Source organism: Trichomycterus rosablanca, chromosome 1 (genome assembly GCF_030014385.1).
Source record: "Trichomycterus rosablanca isolate fTriRos1 chromosome 1, fTriRos1.hap1, whole genome shotgun sequence".
NCBI classification, from domain to species: domain Eukaryota; kingdom Metazoa; phylum Chordata; class Actinopteri; order Siluriformes; family Trichomycteridae; genus Trichomycterus; species Trichomycterus rosablanca.
This window is the reverse complement of record NC_085988.1, coordinates 63,439,600-63,458,228: the sequence shown is the minus strand read 5'-3', so window position 1 is coordinate 63,458,228 and position 18,629 is coordinate 63,439,600. Positions and strand designations below refer to the sequence as shown.

Sequence of the window (18,629 nt, the reverse complement as noted above, 5' to 3'; positions counted from 1 at the left end):
TCTAATAGAGTGGACAGTGAGTGGACATGGTTTTTAAAACACACTAGCAGCGCTGCTGTGTCTTATCCACTCATACCAGCACAACACACACTAACACACCACCACCATGTCATTGGCACTGCAGTGCTGAGACTAATCCACCACCTAAATAATACCTGCTCTGTAGTGTTCCTGTGGGGGTCCTGACCATTGAAGAACAGAAAGGGGGTTAACAAAGCATGAAGAGAAACAGATGGATTACAGTCAGTATATATATATATATATATATATATATATATATATATATATATATATATATATATATATATATATATATATATATACACACACACATACTGTTAAGCACATGTGCTGTAGAATAAAAATGATCAATGACTAAAGTGTTAGCCTGTCAGAAATATTTAGAGCGCCTAAGCTACATTCATTCCCGGCTGAGCAAGACCGGGCACATCTGGATAGAGGAGCTAGATGACTGCAGAGGTGTAATTACTGAGAAGTGGACTTAAACATAACTTCTGGTGAGTACACAAAAGTGTTTCAAATTATCTACATTTAATCTGGTTCGTGTAACCCAGAATGCTGCTTATTAGAACCGCTGTAAGCAGTAACAGCTTCTGTATGTTATTGTTTAGCTTTTGTGAAAATGAGCAACAATGGCACATAGAGACTCGCTAGTTCTGATACATTTCGAACTTGTAATCTTTCAGCTTGTTCATTGGTGTTGGAAATTCATTTAGATAGATTCAATAAACGAAGCTTTATAAATCAGCTATTGCTTTTGTTTGAGAGCTAAGAGTAAACTTGCATTCTTTTGATAGAACTCTATCTAGTGAACCAGTACAGTACTACTGATACACACTATTTAGTAGGAAAGTATGCAGGTAACAACGTAGCCTACCCCACTCTGAACATGCTATACCCTCAACCTCCTTAAACACCTTTGGGATGAACTGGAATGTCAACTGCGAGTCATGCTTGCTCATCCAACGTAATTGCCTAACCTGACACCTTTAAGACTGGTCACATACAGTACTTGGGTGTATATAAATTATATGTACCTACAATCTTAAATTCTGAAACAAGAGGAAAGTAAGGAAAACAAAGAAAACAGTGATCAGTAATTTTGTACTTTGTTCAGTATTCATTTGAAACTAATTTCTTACTTTGTAAAGGTATGTTTATTCAAACTTGAATGCCTGCACATAACAAAATAGTGGGGTCTAGGGCATGTGTACCATTCTGTGTTACCACATAATAGTCTGGGAACTAAATGCATCAATTCGTCCAGTTTTAAAAGCAATACTTTAGTAATTCTTTTCAACAAGTCCTAAGCTGCACAACTATATGGGACTGTTATAGTTATAGAATATGGGAATGGGATGTTGTATTTTGCATTTTTATTCAATGCAAACCAGTTCTGGACTGCAGGCAGGCTAGTCTAGCATCTACACTGTTGTGTTGCGCTGCAATGCTGTTGTAACACATGCAGAATGTGACTTGGCACTGTCATGTTAAACCAAACATGGCCACCCATGGGATGTGGGTTAGCTTCGATCTCCTCGGTCAGGGCAGGGTTCGGCATAGACAGAGAGGAAGCACGATGCAAACTGAACAATTGGATGTGCTAAAGGGGGAGAAAAAGGGGAAAAAAATTTAATACATTTTTTTTTTTTTAAAGTACAAGTAGCATTTAAATCACAGGACTAAGTCATTAGAATTTTTCCACAGTAGATGACTGGGAAAAAAAGCTTCATTTACTACGGAAACTAATTTTGAGATGTATGGCAGCAACATAAGGATTGTAAAAAAGGTTTTACAGTGTAGTAGGATAATGACCCACAACAGTTACCTAAAGGCCAAAGATCAATGAGGGTGGACCGTCAAGAATTGTGCACTTATGGGGGCACTTTAAAATCAGAGAAAACCAAGCATTCAGTGATATTACAAGATGCTTTTTTTTGATTGTTGTAAAGTCATGCTGGGATAACATGAAGTTTGTGAAGTCCATGTCAGTTTGAGTGCATTTTGTCATTATAGCAAAAGGGGGGAAATACCAAATGCTTATAAATTCTGAATATGTATAAAATTAGAAAATAAACTCAAATTGTCAAGTTCATTATATTTACAGTATATGATTTTTTGCTTTTAAAATCCAGGTTCTGTTTTTATCCTGCAGAACTGGTGGAGTGATACATGTTTGATATATTGTTGAAGGCTAGACCCGGAGTTTGCTTATTTGGGTTTATCATGGAACAGTTTTAACTAAAACAACCAGATTTAACAATGAATGGGGAAATATAAATAAATTAATTTAGTCCATTTTTAAGGGAACAGTCTATAGTTTATAGTTATGATTTGTTATGATATCAACTGTTTGAATTTCAAACATCAGCTTTAGCTGTCTATATTATATTTGCTTCCAGCCTGGATTATGTAACTGTTGGCTAACTTATCTTCAAAAGCTTCAAAAAACGTTTAATCTTAGGCATGCACAAAATCAGTTCAGGCTGCTTGGATTTATTTTTGCACATAGTTGGGATATAAAAGATATGTTAAAAAAAACATCAGTTCTGTATTACTTTGCAGAAACTGTACTGAACAACTAAAAAAGCAAGCAACTCACACCCAGCCTTTACATTACAACTGAAAAACTGAGTCACTGCACTTAGTAAAGTATTTGTTCATCCAGCTATAAGACGTTATGGTGAGTATAAGATCCCTCCTCCAAGGAAACGAGCTAAAATGGATATTTGTGAGTTAGATATACAAGCAAAGAATGCCATCAAGAAGGTGGAGCTCTTCATAAGCAGTTCCACATGGTAGTTCCACAGGGGACTACCAAAGATAAATCATAGAGAAGTGGTGCGGTTAAGCTGATGTGGCTGATTCAGTACATCAGTTACATGCCAGTTTATCAGATGATTACAATGTTGTCATCTGATATTACAAATAAATCTTTTCAGCTTAATAAGGTGATCTTTGCCATCTTTGTCTCATTGCAGATGTCTGGAATGAATAATGGCCCTACTGAGGAAAAGTAAGTAACAGCTAAGATTTCACTGCAAATATACGTGCTGTATTTTTTATATTTATCACGATGGATCATTCTGATCTGCATACCTGGTTTGGACCAGTTTTTATGCCGGATGTCCTTTATGATGCAACCCTATTTTTACCCAGGCTTGGGATCGGCACTTAGAGCACTGACTTCCATTAGGTGCATTAGTTGATGGATTACTAGTCTGATATTTTTTAGCAGAAGTTTTCTAATTCAATTTTAAATGTTTTGTTTCTACATTTATTCCATTAGCTGTCCATGTTCTGAGACAGCTCACTCCACCATGCTTCACAACTCGTTTGTTGAAGGTTTTGGAGTTGGATGAGGTTTTGGTGTTGGATTAGGTTTTCTGTTGGTGTGTTTCCTGTAGTCCTTTGCTGTCATCCTTGGTTTTTTTATATCTATTTAATAGAATAGAAAGCCTTTATTTGTCATATATACATATACAGATTTACAGTACAACAAACGTATTTCTTCGCATATCACAGCTTGTTTAGGAGCTAGGGTCAGAGCGTCAGAGGGTCAGCCATCGTATAGCGCCCCTTGAGCAGACAGGGTTAAGGACCTTGCTCAAGGGTCCAACAGTGGCTGCATGGCAGAGCTGGGATTCGAACTCTCAATCTTTCAGTTGATAGCCCAAAGCTCTACCCACTTGGCAACCACCGCCCCCACCATTTTCACAGTATGCTAATACTAAGTTTACACTACACAACTTGATCTCTTGTAATCGGGAGTCTTTTAAGTCGTTGTGGTTTTTACACTACATGATTGATCTGCGATAGGGGGTCACACACTAGATGATCTACCATCAGGAGGAATCACAGATGAGTCTCTCTAGTCTTCCAAACTACATTTTGTCATGGAAACACATGCGTGTTTAATGATACCATGTCCAAAAATGCACGTCAGCAAGAAGCGAGCAATCAAAGTAGTTTTTTGTGCTGAATTAAGGAGGAAAAAGAAATGAATCTGGGTGAAGGAGTGGATTTGGCTCTCTTTACAGTATTTTCTCTGCTTGTAAACCATATATAAGTGTTTAAAAATGTCTGTTAGCACTTTCAACTTCATAAAGCTTTACTATTCATCAAACGTTTTGATGAACACATGGTATGCATTAACAGATCTTACTTCCAAAGAGAGGATATAGTGTTTTGACATATTTTCCTGTATACTATCCTGGACTGTGCAAACTTGCTTTGTTTTCTCTTGGATAAAATTCAAAATGATTTGTTGAAGGATTAAGGTCATTTCAACTGTGTTTGGTTTTGCTGTAGATTTAGATGACAAAACAAGTAATGTATTGATAAAAAAGTTTATCAAATGTTTTTTTAGTTTAAGGTTTAATCTCTAAATTAACTACCAACCAAAAGGTCTACCGAAAGATGACACGAGCAAGAATATAAAAACAATTATAAACAATGCTGAAAAGTTGTTGCTCTTAAAAACCACTTATGCTACACTCTGTGAACATTGTGTAGCCTGACTCCTTCTTTTCTTCAGTTCTGGATTGTGTCCCAGTCAGTCTTGGCTCGAGTTGTGCAAATGAACTAACTGGGAGAAACAAGCTTTGAATCAATGCTTTGTCTTGGGAAGTGGGTAGCTATCTACGCACATATTCCTTTTGTGCACTTTGATAATAACTATCTTTTTGCTGTTACATTAAATAAAATATCTGTAGTATTGGTGATAGTAGTGCACTATAGTGGCGGTGTTTAAATTGTCCAGCACTTGTGCAGTTTACTCTAAAGCTAGACTCAATATGACTACATGGGTGGCACATTGGCTCGATGGGCTGTCGCTTTACGACAAGAAGTCCTGGGTTCGATTCCTAAGTGGAGCGGTACAGGTTTGCATGTTCTCCCTGTGTCTGTGTGGGTTTTTCCATGTGCTCCGGTTTCCTCCCACAGTCCAAAGACATGCAGTCAGGTCAATTGGAAATACTAAAGTTTTACTAAGTATGAGTGTGTGTGTGAGTGAGTGCCCTGTGATGGACTACCAACTTGTCCAGTGTTTTTCCTGCCTTTCGCCCAGTGAATCAAACCCACTGCAACTTTTAATGATTTTATCTTTTGATATTTACTGCAATGTTACACTCTTTCGAATTTAATTAATAGGTAAGATACTTTCAGTTGCATTTTGCCTATCATATTCATCTGTACATTAAGAAACTGTCTAAGATGATGTGTACCTTTGTGCATATACACTATATTGCCAAAAGTATTTACTCACCCATCCAAATCTATGAATTCAGGTGTTCCAATTACTTTTATGGCCACATGTGTATAAAACCAAGCACATAGGCATGCAGACTGCTTCTACAATAATCTGTGAAAGAATTGGCTCTCAGGAGCTCAGTGAATTCCAGCGTGGTACCGTGATAGGATGCCACCTGTGCAACAAGTCCAGTTGTGAAATTTCCTCGCTACTAAATTTTCCACAGTCAACTGTCAGTGGTATTATAACAAAGTGGAAGCGATTGGGAACGACAGCAACTCAGCCACGAAAAGATAGGCCACGTAAAATGACAGGGGAGTTCTAAATGTTATAAATCACATTTTCCTTTTCATTATCACATTTGAAATGTTTTAATGTTTAACATTTTATGTAATGTGTAATGTTGCAAATGTTGTACTAGATTTCTAACCACTAGCAAGTTACATCAACCAAACATAACAATATTTACATTTGCATTCAGCAAATGCTTTTATTAAAATTGACTTACAATTGTGACAGATTACAAAATGCAGTCTAAGCAATTGAGGGCCTTGCTATTGGGCCCAACCGTGGCAACCTGGCAATAGTGCAGCTTGAACCAGCAACCTTTTGGTCACTTGTCCAGCATTTTTACTGCTAAACTAATAGAGCCCAGTGATTTTATGGTTTTGACTGAAAAGAGTACTGAGTACCGGTGGCGTTCTGTGTTTTCACCGACAGAGGGGGCGATGGAGTAATAAATAATAATTGAGTAAAATAAATTATTCTCTTTTTCTTGTTTTATATTAATGAGTAGCACAATTGTGTTAATTAAACAACGACTAATTATAAAATGAGGGAATGAAAGTGTAAAAACAAGGAGATGAAACCCAAACTGTAAGTCAGCATTTGAATCAAGATATCAGTTCTGCCTAGCAACACTCAATGAATGGGTCAAACGAATGTTTTTTAGAAGTAATAAACTCTAAACCAACTAACTCAATCAACTCTAAACTAATAATATACTGTGGTGGTGATTTTGTCTTTGTAAAAAGTTAACATTGTAATTCTAATCACATCTTCAAACTCACATCTTTCTAGGTTGTATAGCAAGAAGGGTGGCGTCCTAGTACCCGTCATAGAGGCAACATGTTGAGGGAATACTTGAAGTGAATTGGCCAACAACCAGTGGCGGCTCCTGCCAAATCTCTCAGGGGGGGCAATTGTTGCGATGATGGCCAAGGTGACCCGTTCAATGGGTAAATTAAAGCTTAAATTATTAACATCTTAAGTCATCTGTCAGTTTGCCCTCACAAATAACTTTGAACATGGAGAGAGACCAGCTTTACCATTAATCATAAAATTAAGTAAAGCATTCACACTAACAATTTAATTCAGTCATCAGATAGCATTTTATTTTAGGTGCAGCAGATCCAGAATAAAGATTGGCATCAGGGCTGATGTGCAATGAATAAAGAAGTACAATTAAACAATTGGGGAGATACAATAAGTGCAATCACAATTCAGAATTTAAAAATTACATTACTTACTTGTAATTTACTTGTAACTTATATGATTTTCCCCCCTTTGTACTGTAGATGCTTGATGTTTAAATTTGGTCTGGGTGGCCCTAATTCTTTAGTTGCTAATTTATCCTGATTACTACTACGACTGAATGGCGACGAGATCACGACGCCAGGTTACGTGTGACGCAAGCACGTAAGTGCGAGCCCTCCCGGAACCAATTCAGATTGTATTGCAGCGCCTGCAGTTCGAAAAAAAGAGCCTTAACATGAGAGTCTATGAGAACAATCCGGGGCGATTTTAAGTCAGACTGAAATCGCCCCAAAGGGGCGGTACTGTACGGAACACAGCTCGACGCTGATTGGACTACGAGGCAAGACAGACTGTCCAGAACAGTCACAGCTGTGATAGAAAAATTTCTTCCCTTTAGTCCTTTGGTGGTGCGTTGCCCGATCGCCCTAAGGAACGAGCCTCCCCTGCCAACAACATATTTGAAATTCATGAACTGTATCCACTGTTGCTTCAACCTGTGATAACCATTAATAGGAAATTACTTCCATGAACACATGATGATCATTTATTTATTTATTTGGAGTTTAAAGTCATGTTTTTCATGGTGACATTCGTGACAGGACAGGTAGTTACTGGTTACACAAGATTCATCAGTTCAGTGTCAGTCATGGACAATTTTGTATCTCCAGTTCATCTCACTTGCATGTCTTTGGACCGTGGGAGGAAACCCACGCAGACAAGGGGAGAACATGCAAACTCCACACAGAAAGGACCCAGACCGCCTCACCTGGCGATCGAACTCAGGACCTTCTTGCTGTGAGGCGACAGTGCTACCCACTAAGCCACTGTGCTGCCACACATATGATGATGAAGGGGCACTTTGACTTCTGTAATGCATTGTGTTTCAGTTAACTGGCTGCTGTCCTTGTTACTGATGCTGATGGCCTTTGCTCTTCTGTACAGCAAGATGTTTAAGGCACGTCTGCCAGCAAAACACACAGGTATGCAATCCATATAGCTTTTTAAATAAAGGTAAAAAACATTTGACAAATGACTGGTTGTTTTGCTTAATGATGGGTCCTGCATTTTTAGGTTTTATGTATTTTATAACCTCCAAAGTTTTCTCGATGTATTGTCTTTATTATTCATTGTTAGGCAGTGTAAATGTGAATAAAATCTATTAAAGATGCACCTTAGTGAGCTAGGAGCACAATTCTGCTTAAGCTTGTTGGACATTCTGTCCATGGTTCTGATCCACTTCTAAGGTGTCCATTGGGGTTGAGTTCAGGGCTCTGGAGTTCCTGTACATTACACTCATTAAACCATATTTGTATGTCCTTCACTTTGTGCCCAGACATGCTGAAACTGAAATTTAAAAGTATATCATTTATTTAATAGAAATGGTCGAGCACATCTCTTATACTCTAAAAACTAAGAAGGATGTCCAAACACATTTGGCTGTAGTGTACTTTCTGAGACAGATGGTGCAAGAAACTGAATTTAACATCCCTTTTCTGCCAGACCACAAAGTACTGACTATTTTGTACATTTAGGGGTGGTTTCACAGACAGGGATTAAGCCTAGTCTTAGATTACACAGCATTTTGAATGGAGATTCTTCATTTAAAGCAAAATGTAGTCCTTGACTAGCCTTAATCCCTGTCTGGGAAACCAACCCTTGGAGTATGTTCAATGTGTTGGTATACATAGCTAGTAAGAATACTCAAAATATGGTTTGTCATGTCATGGTTTATGGAACTGTCACAAAAACAATTATCATCATAACATTTTCATCCAAAGCGACTGTGACACAGTTACTTAATTTTGGCAACGGTGGGACTTAAACCCTCAACTTTTGGGGCAAGGAGCTGTAAAAATATATCATACACTCATTAAAATATAGTTTCTGTGGCTGACAAAGACTCTGGAAAACAAAAAGTGCCCAATTCAGAAAATGTCTTCTCTTTGCCTTTAAATTTAGATGTTTCCCATAATGCATTAGCAACCAGAGGTTCCACTGAGGCACATATTTTTGGAGACATGGCTATAGAGAGTACATTAATAAATAGTGCCTTTTTTGGTGGGAGAGGGTGGTTTGAGTTTCAGCTTAGCTAACTGCTAATGTTAATGACTATTTTAAATTGCTTTGTTCTGCAGAGATTGGAAATGGTGAATCAGAGCCAGAAACAGACATTCCAGTTGTGATCTGCGCTTCAGAAGAGCGTATCGGAGCTACCGTTGCAACAATCAACAGTGTGTACAGCAACACTCAGGCCAGTGTGATATTCTACATAGTGACCCTGCGAGATACCATCAAAACTATAAGGTGCTGCACATTCCCTACTCACCTTTATAATGAACAGTTTGTAATGTATGGCTGTACCATACAGTACTTTGGTCAAACAGATCTACCACCATATTCAGTTAGCTCCATAATAATCGAAAAATGTCTTTGGGGGGTTTATTACCTTAATGTCACACTGACAATATAAGCTCAATGTAACCTTTAAGTAAATTAATTACTATTATTATTATTATTATATGAGATATAGGGCCAGTGATAGCTCAGTGGTTAAGGTACTGGACTAGTAAACAGAAGGTTGCCGGTTCAAGCCCCGCCACCACCAAGTTGCCACTGTTGGGTCCCTGAGCAAGGCCCTTAACCCTCAATTGCTCATCGTGTTCAGATCATTGTGTAAGTCGCTTTGGATAAAAGCGTCTGCTAAATGCTGAAAATGTAAATATAGGTCATGGTCTATGTGGTTATTGTAAAAGCGTGTTGTTTGTACAATTTTTGGGTGGATTTGATCTATTGTTATGAAACATTTGATTTATTGTTTAGTTGTACTTTCTAGAATTAGGCAGTCAAATCCTAAGTCTCTTGGTACTTAATAGAAAAGATAATAAGGTAATAGAGGGAAGACGGAATGGCTTTTTTTTGTCATATATACATATACAGTGTATCACAAAAGTGAGTACACCCCTCACATTTCTGCAAATATTTCATTATATCTTTTCATGGGACAACACTATAGACATGAAACTTGGATATAACTTAGAGTAGTCAGTGTACAGCTTGTATAGCAGTGTAGATTTACTGTCTTCTGAAAATAACTCAACACACAGCCATTAATGTCTAAATAGCTGGCAACATAAGTGAGTACACCCCACAGTGAACATGTCCAAATTGTGCCCAAATGTGTCGTTGTCCCTCCCTGGTGTCATGTGTCAAGGTCTCAGGTGTAAATGGGGAGCAGGGCTGTTAAATTTTGTGTTTTGGGTACAATTCTCTCATACTGGCCACTGGATATTCAACATGGCGCCTCATGGCAAAGAACTCTCTGAGGATGTGAGAAATAGAATTGTTGCTCTCCACAAAGATGGCCTGGGCTATAAGAAGATTGCTAACACCCTGAAACTGAGCTACAGCATGGTGGCCAAGGTCATACAGCGGTTTTCCAGGACAGGTTCCACTCGGAACAGGCTTCGCCAGGGTCGACCAAAGAAGTTGAGTCCACGTGTTCGGCGTCATATCCAGAGGTTGGCTTTAAAAAATAGACACATGAGTGCTGCCAGCATTGCTGCAGAGGTTGAAGACGTGGGAGGTCAGCCTGTCAGTGCTCAGACCATACGCCGCACACTGCATCAACTCGGTCTGCATGGTCGTCATCCCAGAAGGAAGCTGACGCACAAGAAAGCCAGCAAACAGTTTGCTGAAGACAAGCAGTCCAAGAACATGGATTACTGGAATGCCCTGTGGTCTGACGAGACCAAGATAAACTTGTTTGGCTCAGATGGTGTCCAGCATGTGTGGCGGCGCCCTGGTGAGAAGTACCAAGACAACTGTATCTTGCCTACAGTCAAGCATGGTGGTGGTAGCATCATGGTCTTGGGCTGCATGAGTGTTGCTGGCACTGGGGAGCTGCAGTTCATTGAGGGAAACATGAATTCCAACATGTACTGTGACATTCTGAAACAGAGCATGATCCCCTCCCTTCGAAAACTGGGCCTCATGGCAGTTTTCCAACAGGATAACGACCCCAAACACAACCTCCAAGATGACAACTGCCTTACTGAGGAAGCTGAAGGTAAAGGTGATGGACTAAACCCAATTGAGCACCTGTGGCGCATCCTCAAGTGGAAGGTGGATGAGTTCAAGGTGTCTAACATCCACCAGCTCCGTGATGTCATCATGGAGGAGTGGAAGAGGATTCCAGTAGCAACCTGTGCAGCTCTGGTGAATTCCATGCCCAGGAGGGTTAAGGCAGTGCTGGATAATAATGGTGGTCACACAAAATATTGACACTTTGGGCACAATTTGGACATGTTCACTGTGGGGTGTACTCACTTATGTTGCCAGCCATTTAGACATTAATGGCTGTGTGTTGAGTTATTTTCAGAAGACAGTAAATCTACACTGCTATACAAGTTGTACACTGACTACTCTAAGTTATATCCAAGTTTTATTTCTATAGTGTTGTCCCATGAAAAGATATAATAAAATATTTGCAGAAATGTGAGGGGTGTACTCACTTTTGTGATACACTGTACATACTGTATGTACAGTACAAATGCTACCATCATCCACAAATATGTAGTGGGCTGTGATAGCTCAGGGGCTAATGTACTGGAGTAGTGATCAAAAGGTTGCCAAGTTACCACTGTTGGGCCCTTGAGCGAGGGCCTTGGTATTTCAGTCATAACTGTTAGTTGCTGTTGATAAAAGTGTCTCTGTGCTTTCTGGAAAAGCATTTGCCTCTCTAATCATCCCTCTCACTGTTTGTGGGGAAGATTGTTTGAGGGAGCGAAGGCTGGCCTGTGTGGTACGATACAACAGATGAGCTACTGTAGCTCAAATAGCTAAAAAGTTAATGCTGGTTCTGATAGAAAGGTGTCAGAATACATGGGCAGAATACATGCTGACCTCTGTCCACCGTCGAAAGCACCAACAATGGGCATGTGAGCATCGTAACTGGACCATGGAGCAATGGAAGAAGGTAGTCTGGTCTGATGAATCACGTTTTCTTTTACATCACGTGGATGGCCAGGTGCATGTGCGTCACTTACCTGGGGAACACATGGCACCAGGATGCCTTATGGGAAGAAAGCAAGCCGGCAGAGGCAGTGTGATGCTTTGGGTAATGTTCTGCTGAGAAACCTTGGGTCCTGCCATCCATGTGGATGTTACTTTGACACGTATCACCTATCTAAGCATTGTTGCAGACCATGTACACCCTTTCATGGAAACGGTATTCCCTGATGTCTGTGGCCTCTTTCAGCAGGATAATGCACCCTGCCACAAAGCAGGAATGGTTTGAGGAGCACAACAACGAGTTTGAGGTGTTGACTTGGCCTCCAAATTTCCCAGATCTCAATCCAATTGAGCATCTGTGAGATGTGGTGGACAAACAAGTCCGATCCATGGGGTCTAGTGGAGTCCATGCATCGACAGGTCAGGGCTGTTTTGACAGCAAAATGGGGACCAACACAATATTAGGAAAATGGTCATTAGGTAATTAGTTAGCCAGTACTAGTAATTCTGGAGCTGACTGTAGGGTTATATTACTGTAGATGTTTTAGGTTGTTTTGGAGAAAAACATTGGTTTCTTTAAATCAGTCACTAGCTTAGAAAGATGGAATGATGGGCAATTGAGAAAAGGTACAATTATTTAAATGACTTTAATGATTTTTATGTTCCTGGTTTTGAGCAGGCAGTATATTGAGAAAACCAAACTGAAAAAGATCAAGTATAAGATCCTGGAATTTAATCCAACTGTGCTGAAAGGCAAAGTAAAACCAGAATCATCCAGACCTGACCTTCTACACCCTGTAAGCATTTTTTTTATAAAACACTTATATATTATATACGACAATTAGTAACAATTAAAATGTGGCATTAATATGAAAGGTTATGTAACACAGTGGTAAACATGACCAAAATAGCCCTCTTTATGCAAGAAATTCCAGAAATAATCATAAACTGAGCAGTTTTATGAGATACATAGTCTAAAAATGCTTTTTGCAAGTCTTACAAATTATATATTAATATTATAATGTTCCATAGAGTAGATTTCATATGGTGAATATATTGTAAAACCTAAATTGTTTTATATGCTACTGTATTATTATTAAAATCCTTTTTTTCCCCTTTCCTCTGTATTGCAGCTGAATTTTGTGAGATTCTATTTGCCACTGTTGGCCATCAGCAATCATAAGAGGGTTGTTTACCTGGATGATGATGTAATTGTTCAAGGTATGATAGTTTCTATCAGTATGATTCACCCAAAACTAATCAATAGACATGAACTGTACAGTAGGTGAGCAAGTATTGCACCACTTACATTAAAATTAATGCACAATGTATTTCAGCTTCTGTGTTTAAAAATATAAAAAAGAAATGAAGCTCTTCTCCAAATTGCCCCTGGCTTCCTTATAAAAGAAGTTACCATGGAATAAGGTTTACCCAACAAGTAGTAATCATGTTGAAGGTGTAAATTTCTTAAGGACACAATTATTAAACAACACATAATTTGGAAAAAGTTTCAGCAAACACCATAACCATCCCAGTATAACTGTTTCAATTTACCTTAAGTACGAAGTTTATGGAACCACAAGTACTCCAGTAATAAAATAAGGTACATGTTCAGACAACATGCTTCCAGATTAATGTTAGGGAGGGAAAAAGAGAAGCCAACTGAGTAAAGATGACTAATTACCTAAAAGCAGCAGAAACAGGAGTTGCTCAGAGAACAACCAGCAGTTCCATATGCAGAAATGTACACCATTTTAAAACATTATAGCCATTGAGTATTGAGGTGAAGGTATCATGATATGTGGCTGCTTCTTTGCAAACTGCTTTCTTATCAAAGAAGACATGAATAAAGAGATACATATTAGAGTAACAATTAATCTCCTTGTCAAGGAAACTACATTTGGACAGAAGACAGTTACCCCCAAGCATGCAACCAAATCAGATAAAGACTTTATATTTGCAAGGTGTTTGCATGACCCAGGCCAATCCCTTTCCATGAATTACATTACGAATATACTTGGGCGCTTGGGTGGTGCAGCAGTCTAATATGCCCACTGTTAAGACTTGACTCCCGAATGCAACAGACAAAGTTGCCCAGATGGGAAATCACTAATTGCTGCTGCAAATGTAGTCCTACTGTCTGATTGAGGTGCTGATAGATGTGTTAAAGACTCTTTGTAAGAATTCACCACTGGCTGATTTAAATATGTGTCGGAGAGTTGAAAAAAGTTAAATTAGATCATGATGCAAAAAGCTAATTGTTTTTTCAGAAGTATGAAAGCTTTTTAGCACAGTTTGAATGTTATTAAGTAAAAACATTGTGTATAATTATAGTGTGGACATGTTCACTGTAAATTCAATACGGTGGCTGAACATTTGAGTCCCCCTACTGTCGTCTACACTGATGTTAGTGGCTGTAAGACCTGAAAACAATCAGGACACTGTATGTTTTTGTTGTAACTTTTATAAATTCAGTGCATTAATGAGTGGACCCTCATAGGAGATATCCAGGAGCTCTACCAGATCAAGCTGCAACCCGGCCATGCAGCAGCATTTGCTTCAGACTGTGACCTCCCTGAAACACACGACATGGTGCGCAGCGTGAGCATGCAGGTAGATACTAGTAACCATTTATATGTATTGTAGTAAATGTAGGGATTGGACAGTGTCCCAGTTCTTGAATAAAATAGCCAATTAAAATAGAACGTTTCCAACAATTTTCATGCAGCAGCATATGCCATGATCTATTGATCACACACCTTCAGCAGTTTCATTATGATACTTGTGATACCACCATATTTCAAATAGGTCCACCTTTATGACTATGCTTAGCGCATAAGAAACATTAGTTGTAGTTAGATGGTTGTGTTAGAAATAAATATTGTTCTTCCAGAAGAAATGAGTGTGTGTGTGTGTTTGTGTCATTGATTTTTGCTTAATGGTTAATGAGTTAATTCATGTTGTAGCTTTGAAGAACTTTTATCTTCAGAGTGTTGTGTGTATACAACAGACCACCTACATGGGTTTTCTGGACTACCGGAAGCAGGCGGTCAGGGACTTGGGCATCAACCCCAGCGACTGCTCCTTTAACCCTGGGGTTTTTGTAGCTGATATTGATGAGTGGAGGAACCAAAAGATCACCATGCAGCTGGAAAAATGGATGAGTGAGAATTTTAAGTAAGTTCAAAGGTGTTTTCAGGCTTCACTTAAACCTCAAACCTCGTATCTATACCTGAACTACTGTTCTTATATTTTAATAATGGATTTTGTCCTTTTTTTTATTATTATTTTTTAGGGAAAATCTGTACAGCAGTGCCATGGCAGGTGGTGTGGCCACTCCTCCTATGCTAATTGTATTCCACAATAAATACACAACAATTGACCCGAAGTGGCACGTCAGACATCTGGGTAAGGGATTGTGCATTCAAGCTCTCCATTTCTTTACTGCATTACACAGTTTTGCCCTAATCTTCTAAACCACACAGACCCCTATACTGCCTCCAGAATCATCAATCATTTTTGAGATTACAGGTCATGTTTGTCCAGGGGTTTGTCATTTAGTTTATGTGTTTCAGCCACACCCATTTCAAACAGGCGTACACTATCATATACATTATATGGCTTCATCTTTGTGGCTTTGTCAAAACTCTACACCAATCAGATGCAGAAAGATTAAAGAGTTTAGAGAACATGCATACAGCGAAGATCTCGTAAAAATAGACACCTGATAGCACATGTTTTAAATGCAAAATGCTATAGAGCACATATATTCATATAAACCTATTCCATACTTCACACTGAAGGTCCTGTGGTGCATACAGTACGTGGATAATTGACCAGGTGGGCAGAAGACATGTATCTAATTTGACATATCAGGATTTTCAGGAGTAAATCTATACATACAGATGATGTTAAGGTCTTTAAAAACCGTGTATTAAATATGATTTGCTTGGAATTACCATACAAAGACAATTGGCCATGTTTGAGAAAGGGAGGGTCAGTGCATTTGAGTTCTCCGGGACTGATCCTGGCTTGTGGGGTGGGGTGTCACATGGACCTTAGCGTGACTCTGTATGCAGTATCGCTCTGTCTTATGGGACCAGGCTTTATCTTTAACAAGATTTAAAAATCTAAAGAAACTTGAGGAATGTTGGCTTACCATGGTGGGATCAAACTCGGTTTGTATATCTTAAGCAAGTCTGTAGTGGAACTTAAAGAAACTGCAGTGATTAAAACAGGCTGTGTTCCAAACCACACATTATCACCCTGTTCATTTTTTCTAGATTTTTCTTTTGATCTACTAGTTCAGGGAAAACCATTTGTAGTTAATACTTGTCTTTCCCTTCGCGTCCTTTTGTTGTCTTTTTCAGGTTGGAGTCCTGATGCGCACTACCCCCTGTCAGTTGTCAGCGAGGCAAGGCTGCTTCACTGGAATGGGCGCTTTAAGCCTTGGGACTACCCCTGCGTTCACATCAACCTCTGGGAGAGATGGTTTATACCTGACCCTTCAGGAAAATTTGAACTTGTGCGACCTGAAACTTAAAAGGAACACTACTAAATGCAAAACTAAAGCTTGCTCTCTTGGTCCAGTGCTGTACAGAGCAGTGAAAATGTGTTAAAAAGGACGGCACAAGTGACCATCAAGACACTGTAGATTCAGTTGTAATTAGTTACTTACAAAATAAAGGTCCTATAGTATGGGTACAGTAATATATTCAATTTCTGTTCCTAGAAAAAAATGGAAGAGAAACTTCAGTGTGTTTAACTTCCACAAATAGAGGGCAGCAATCACAAAGAATAACCACACTTTTTGTCATTTTGATCATACAGACAGTGATGTACTACATAGGGATGAAGTATATAGACATGATTTTTATTTTTAGTGGGATTTGGAGAAGAAAAAAAAACTGGGTGGGAGGAATCTGGGTTTGTGATCAAAAGATTTTTTTTTTCTATATGCTCTGTGTGTTGTACTGCCATGGCTTTTTTTTTTGTTGGTGTTAGTTAAACCAGGGCAACCAAACCAGTGGTTTGGTTAATATTCTTGTTGACACTGCCAGTGTCAACAAAACAATGAGTGATTAGTGTAACAACAATATTAAGAATAAATGTCATACAGTATGTGTACTGCAATATTTTATATGAGAAAATTCATTAAATATAAATAAATATACATTTTAATATAAAACAGTTGTAGTAGTTACCTAATGACATGTACCACTCACTATACCTGTATTACAGAATAACCAAATTATATGTATAAATAAATTGCTAAAAATAAATACATGTAAATTTGAATATAATGTAGTAGCACTAACCTAGTGACATAGACCATCTACTACACCTGAATTACAGTAAAAGTAATAAATCTTAAATATAAGTTTTAATAATAGTTAACTATTAGGTTGTACTACTTACTACAACTTCATCATAAAATGTAAAAACAAAAAAAATTGTTAAATTCATTTTTGGATTTTGGATTTGTATTGGCTGGGAATAAAAAGAAACAAACTCAAATGTCCAATAATATTATTAATTAGGATTTTAATGACATGTTTTTACATTCATGACAGAAATGGTAGTTACTCGTTACACAAGATTCATCACTTCACATGTTCAGTGTCAAACACGGTCATGGACAATTTTGTATCTCCAATTAACCTGACTTTGGGGGTAAACCGGAGCTTCCGGAGGAAACCCACGCAGACACGGGGAGAACATGCAAACTCCACACAGATGTCCACTATTAAACTAACTTTACTGCAGTATGATTTGCCAATACACACCAACATATGAATAATCTCTTTACACACTGTCAATTACAAATGAAAGTTCTAGCTTTAAATACAAAACATAGCCATATTACATAGTTTATTACATTTCTTGATTTTTTTTTACATTTGATTACTTACTTCTGGGCTTATCCTGTAGGGCTTTCATTTTATCCAGTTGTAGTATCAAGTACAACTCACTAGGTAAGGGATTTCTTTTCATGTATTGCTGCAACCATGCTGCAGGACTTTTTATACTGTAATTGTAGTAAGTAGTACAACCTTGCAACTGCTACAACTTCTATTGTATTATTTATTTTTTACACTTTATGACTCATTACTGTAGGGCCTATTTCAGCAGTTTTTTTTTTTTTTTACACATTTAATTTATTTCTGCATTTATACTGTTGGACTTTTATACTGTAATTCATGTATTAGGTGGTATATGGCAATCTGTAAATATAACATTATATTCAAATTAACGTTTATTTTTTAGCACTTTTTTTTTTTTTTACATATAATTTTTTTGTTCTGATACTATATGACTTTTCCCCTGTAATACAGGTATAGTACGTGGTACCATTAGAGTACTACGTACCAAGTCTAGGGTGTCAGTCTAGTGCAGTACATTCATTCATTTACCACCGCTTTATATTCCATTTGGGGACACGGTGGGTACAATTTACTGGGCAAAAGGTAAGAAACACCATGGACAGTTTGCCAGTCCATCACAGAACAAACACACCTAGGGCAATTTTAGTATCTACAATTAAACTGACTGCATGTCTTTGACTGGGTTTTCTTTGGGAGCTCTGGTTTAGGTTTCCTCCCCACACACAGACACGGGGAGAACATGCAAACACAAACAGAGAGGACCCGGACAAGTCCATCTGGGAATCGAACCAGAGACATTCTAGCTGTGTGGTAACAGTGCCACCATGTCAACAAAGTAATGTTAATTTAGAATGTAATCCATAATGATTGTCTAATACACACACTTACATATGAATAACTCCCTTAAAGCACTGAATTCAAAATTA

At 38.3% G+C, this 18,629-nt stretch overlaps 1 protein-coding gene across 1 annotated transcript; it reads left to right on the top strand.

Moving 5' to 3' along the window:
* The first annotated feature begins 448 nt into the window (after positions 1-448).
* On the top strand, positions 449-16,900 carry glt8d2 (glycosyltransferase 8 domain containing 2). Its single transcript, XM_063005252.1, has 10 exons — positions 449-518; positions 3,003-3,037; positions 7,696-7,788; positions 8,944-9,112; positions 12,498-12,615; positions 12,952-13,039; positions 14,319-14,431; positions 14,829-14,995; positions 15,114-15,226; positions 16,189-16,900. The coding sequence occupies exons 2-10, from the start codon at positions 3,019-3,021 to the stop codon at positions 16,359-16,361; spliced, it is 1,053 nt and encodes a 350-aa protein (XP_062861322.1). The 5' UTR covers positions 449-518; positions 3,003-3,018; the 3' UTR covers positions 16,362-16,900.
* Positions 16,901-18,629: the final 1,729 nt, after the last annotated feature.

Excerpts from the sequence above, each read along its gene's own strand:
- glt8d2 (XM_063005252.1), top strand. Across the intron at positions 12,616-12,951 it reads GACCTGACCTTCTACACCCT|CTGAATTTTGTGAGATTCTA; the intron begins GTAAGCATTTTT and ends TCTGTATTGCAG. Across the intron at positions 14,432-14,828 it reads TGCGCAGCGTGAGCATGCAG|ACCACCTACATGGGTTTTCT; the intron begins GTAGATACTAGT and ends TGTATACAACAG.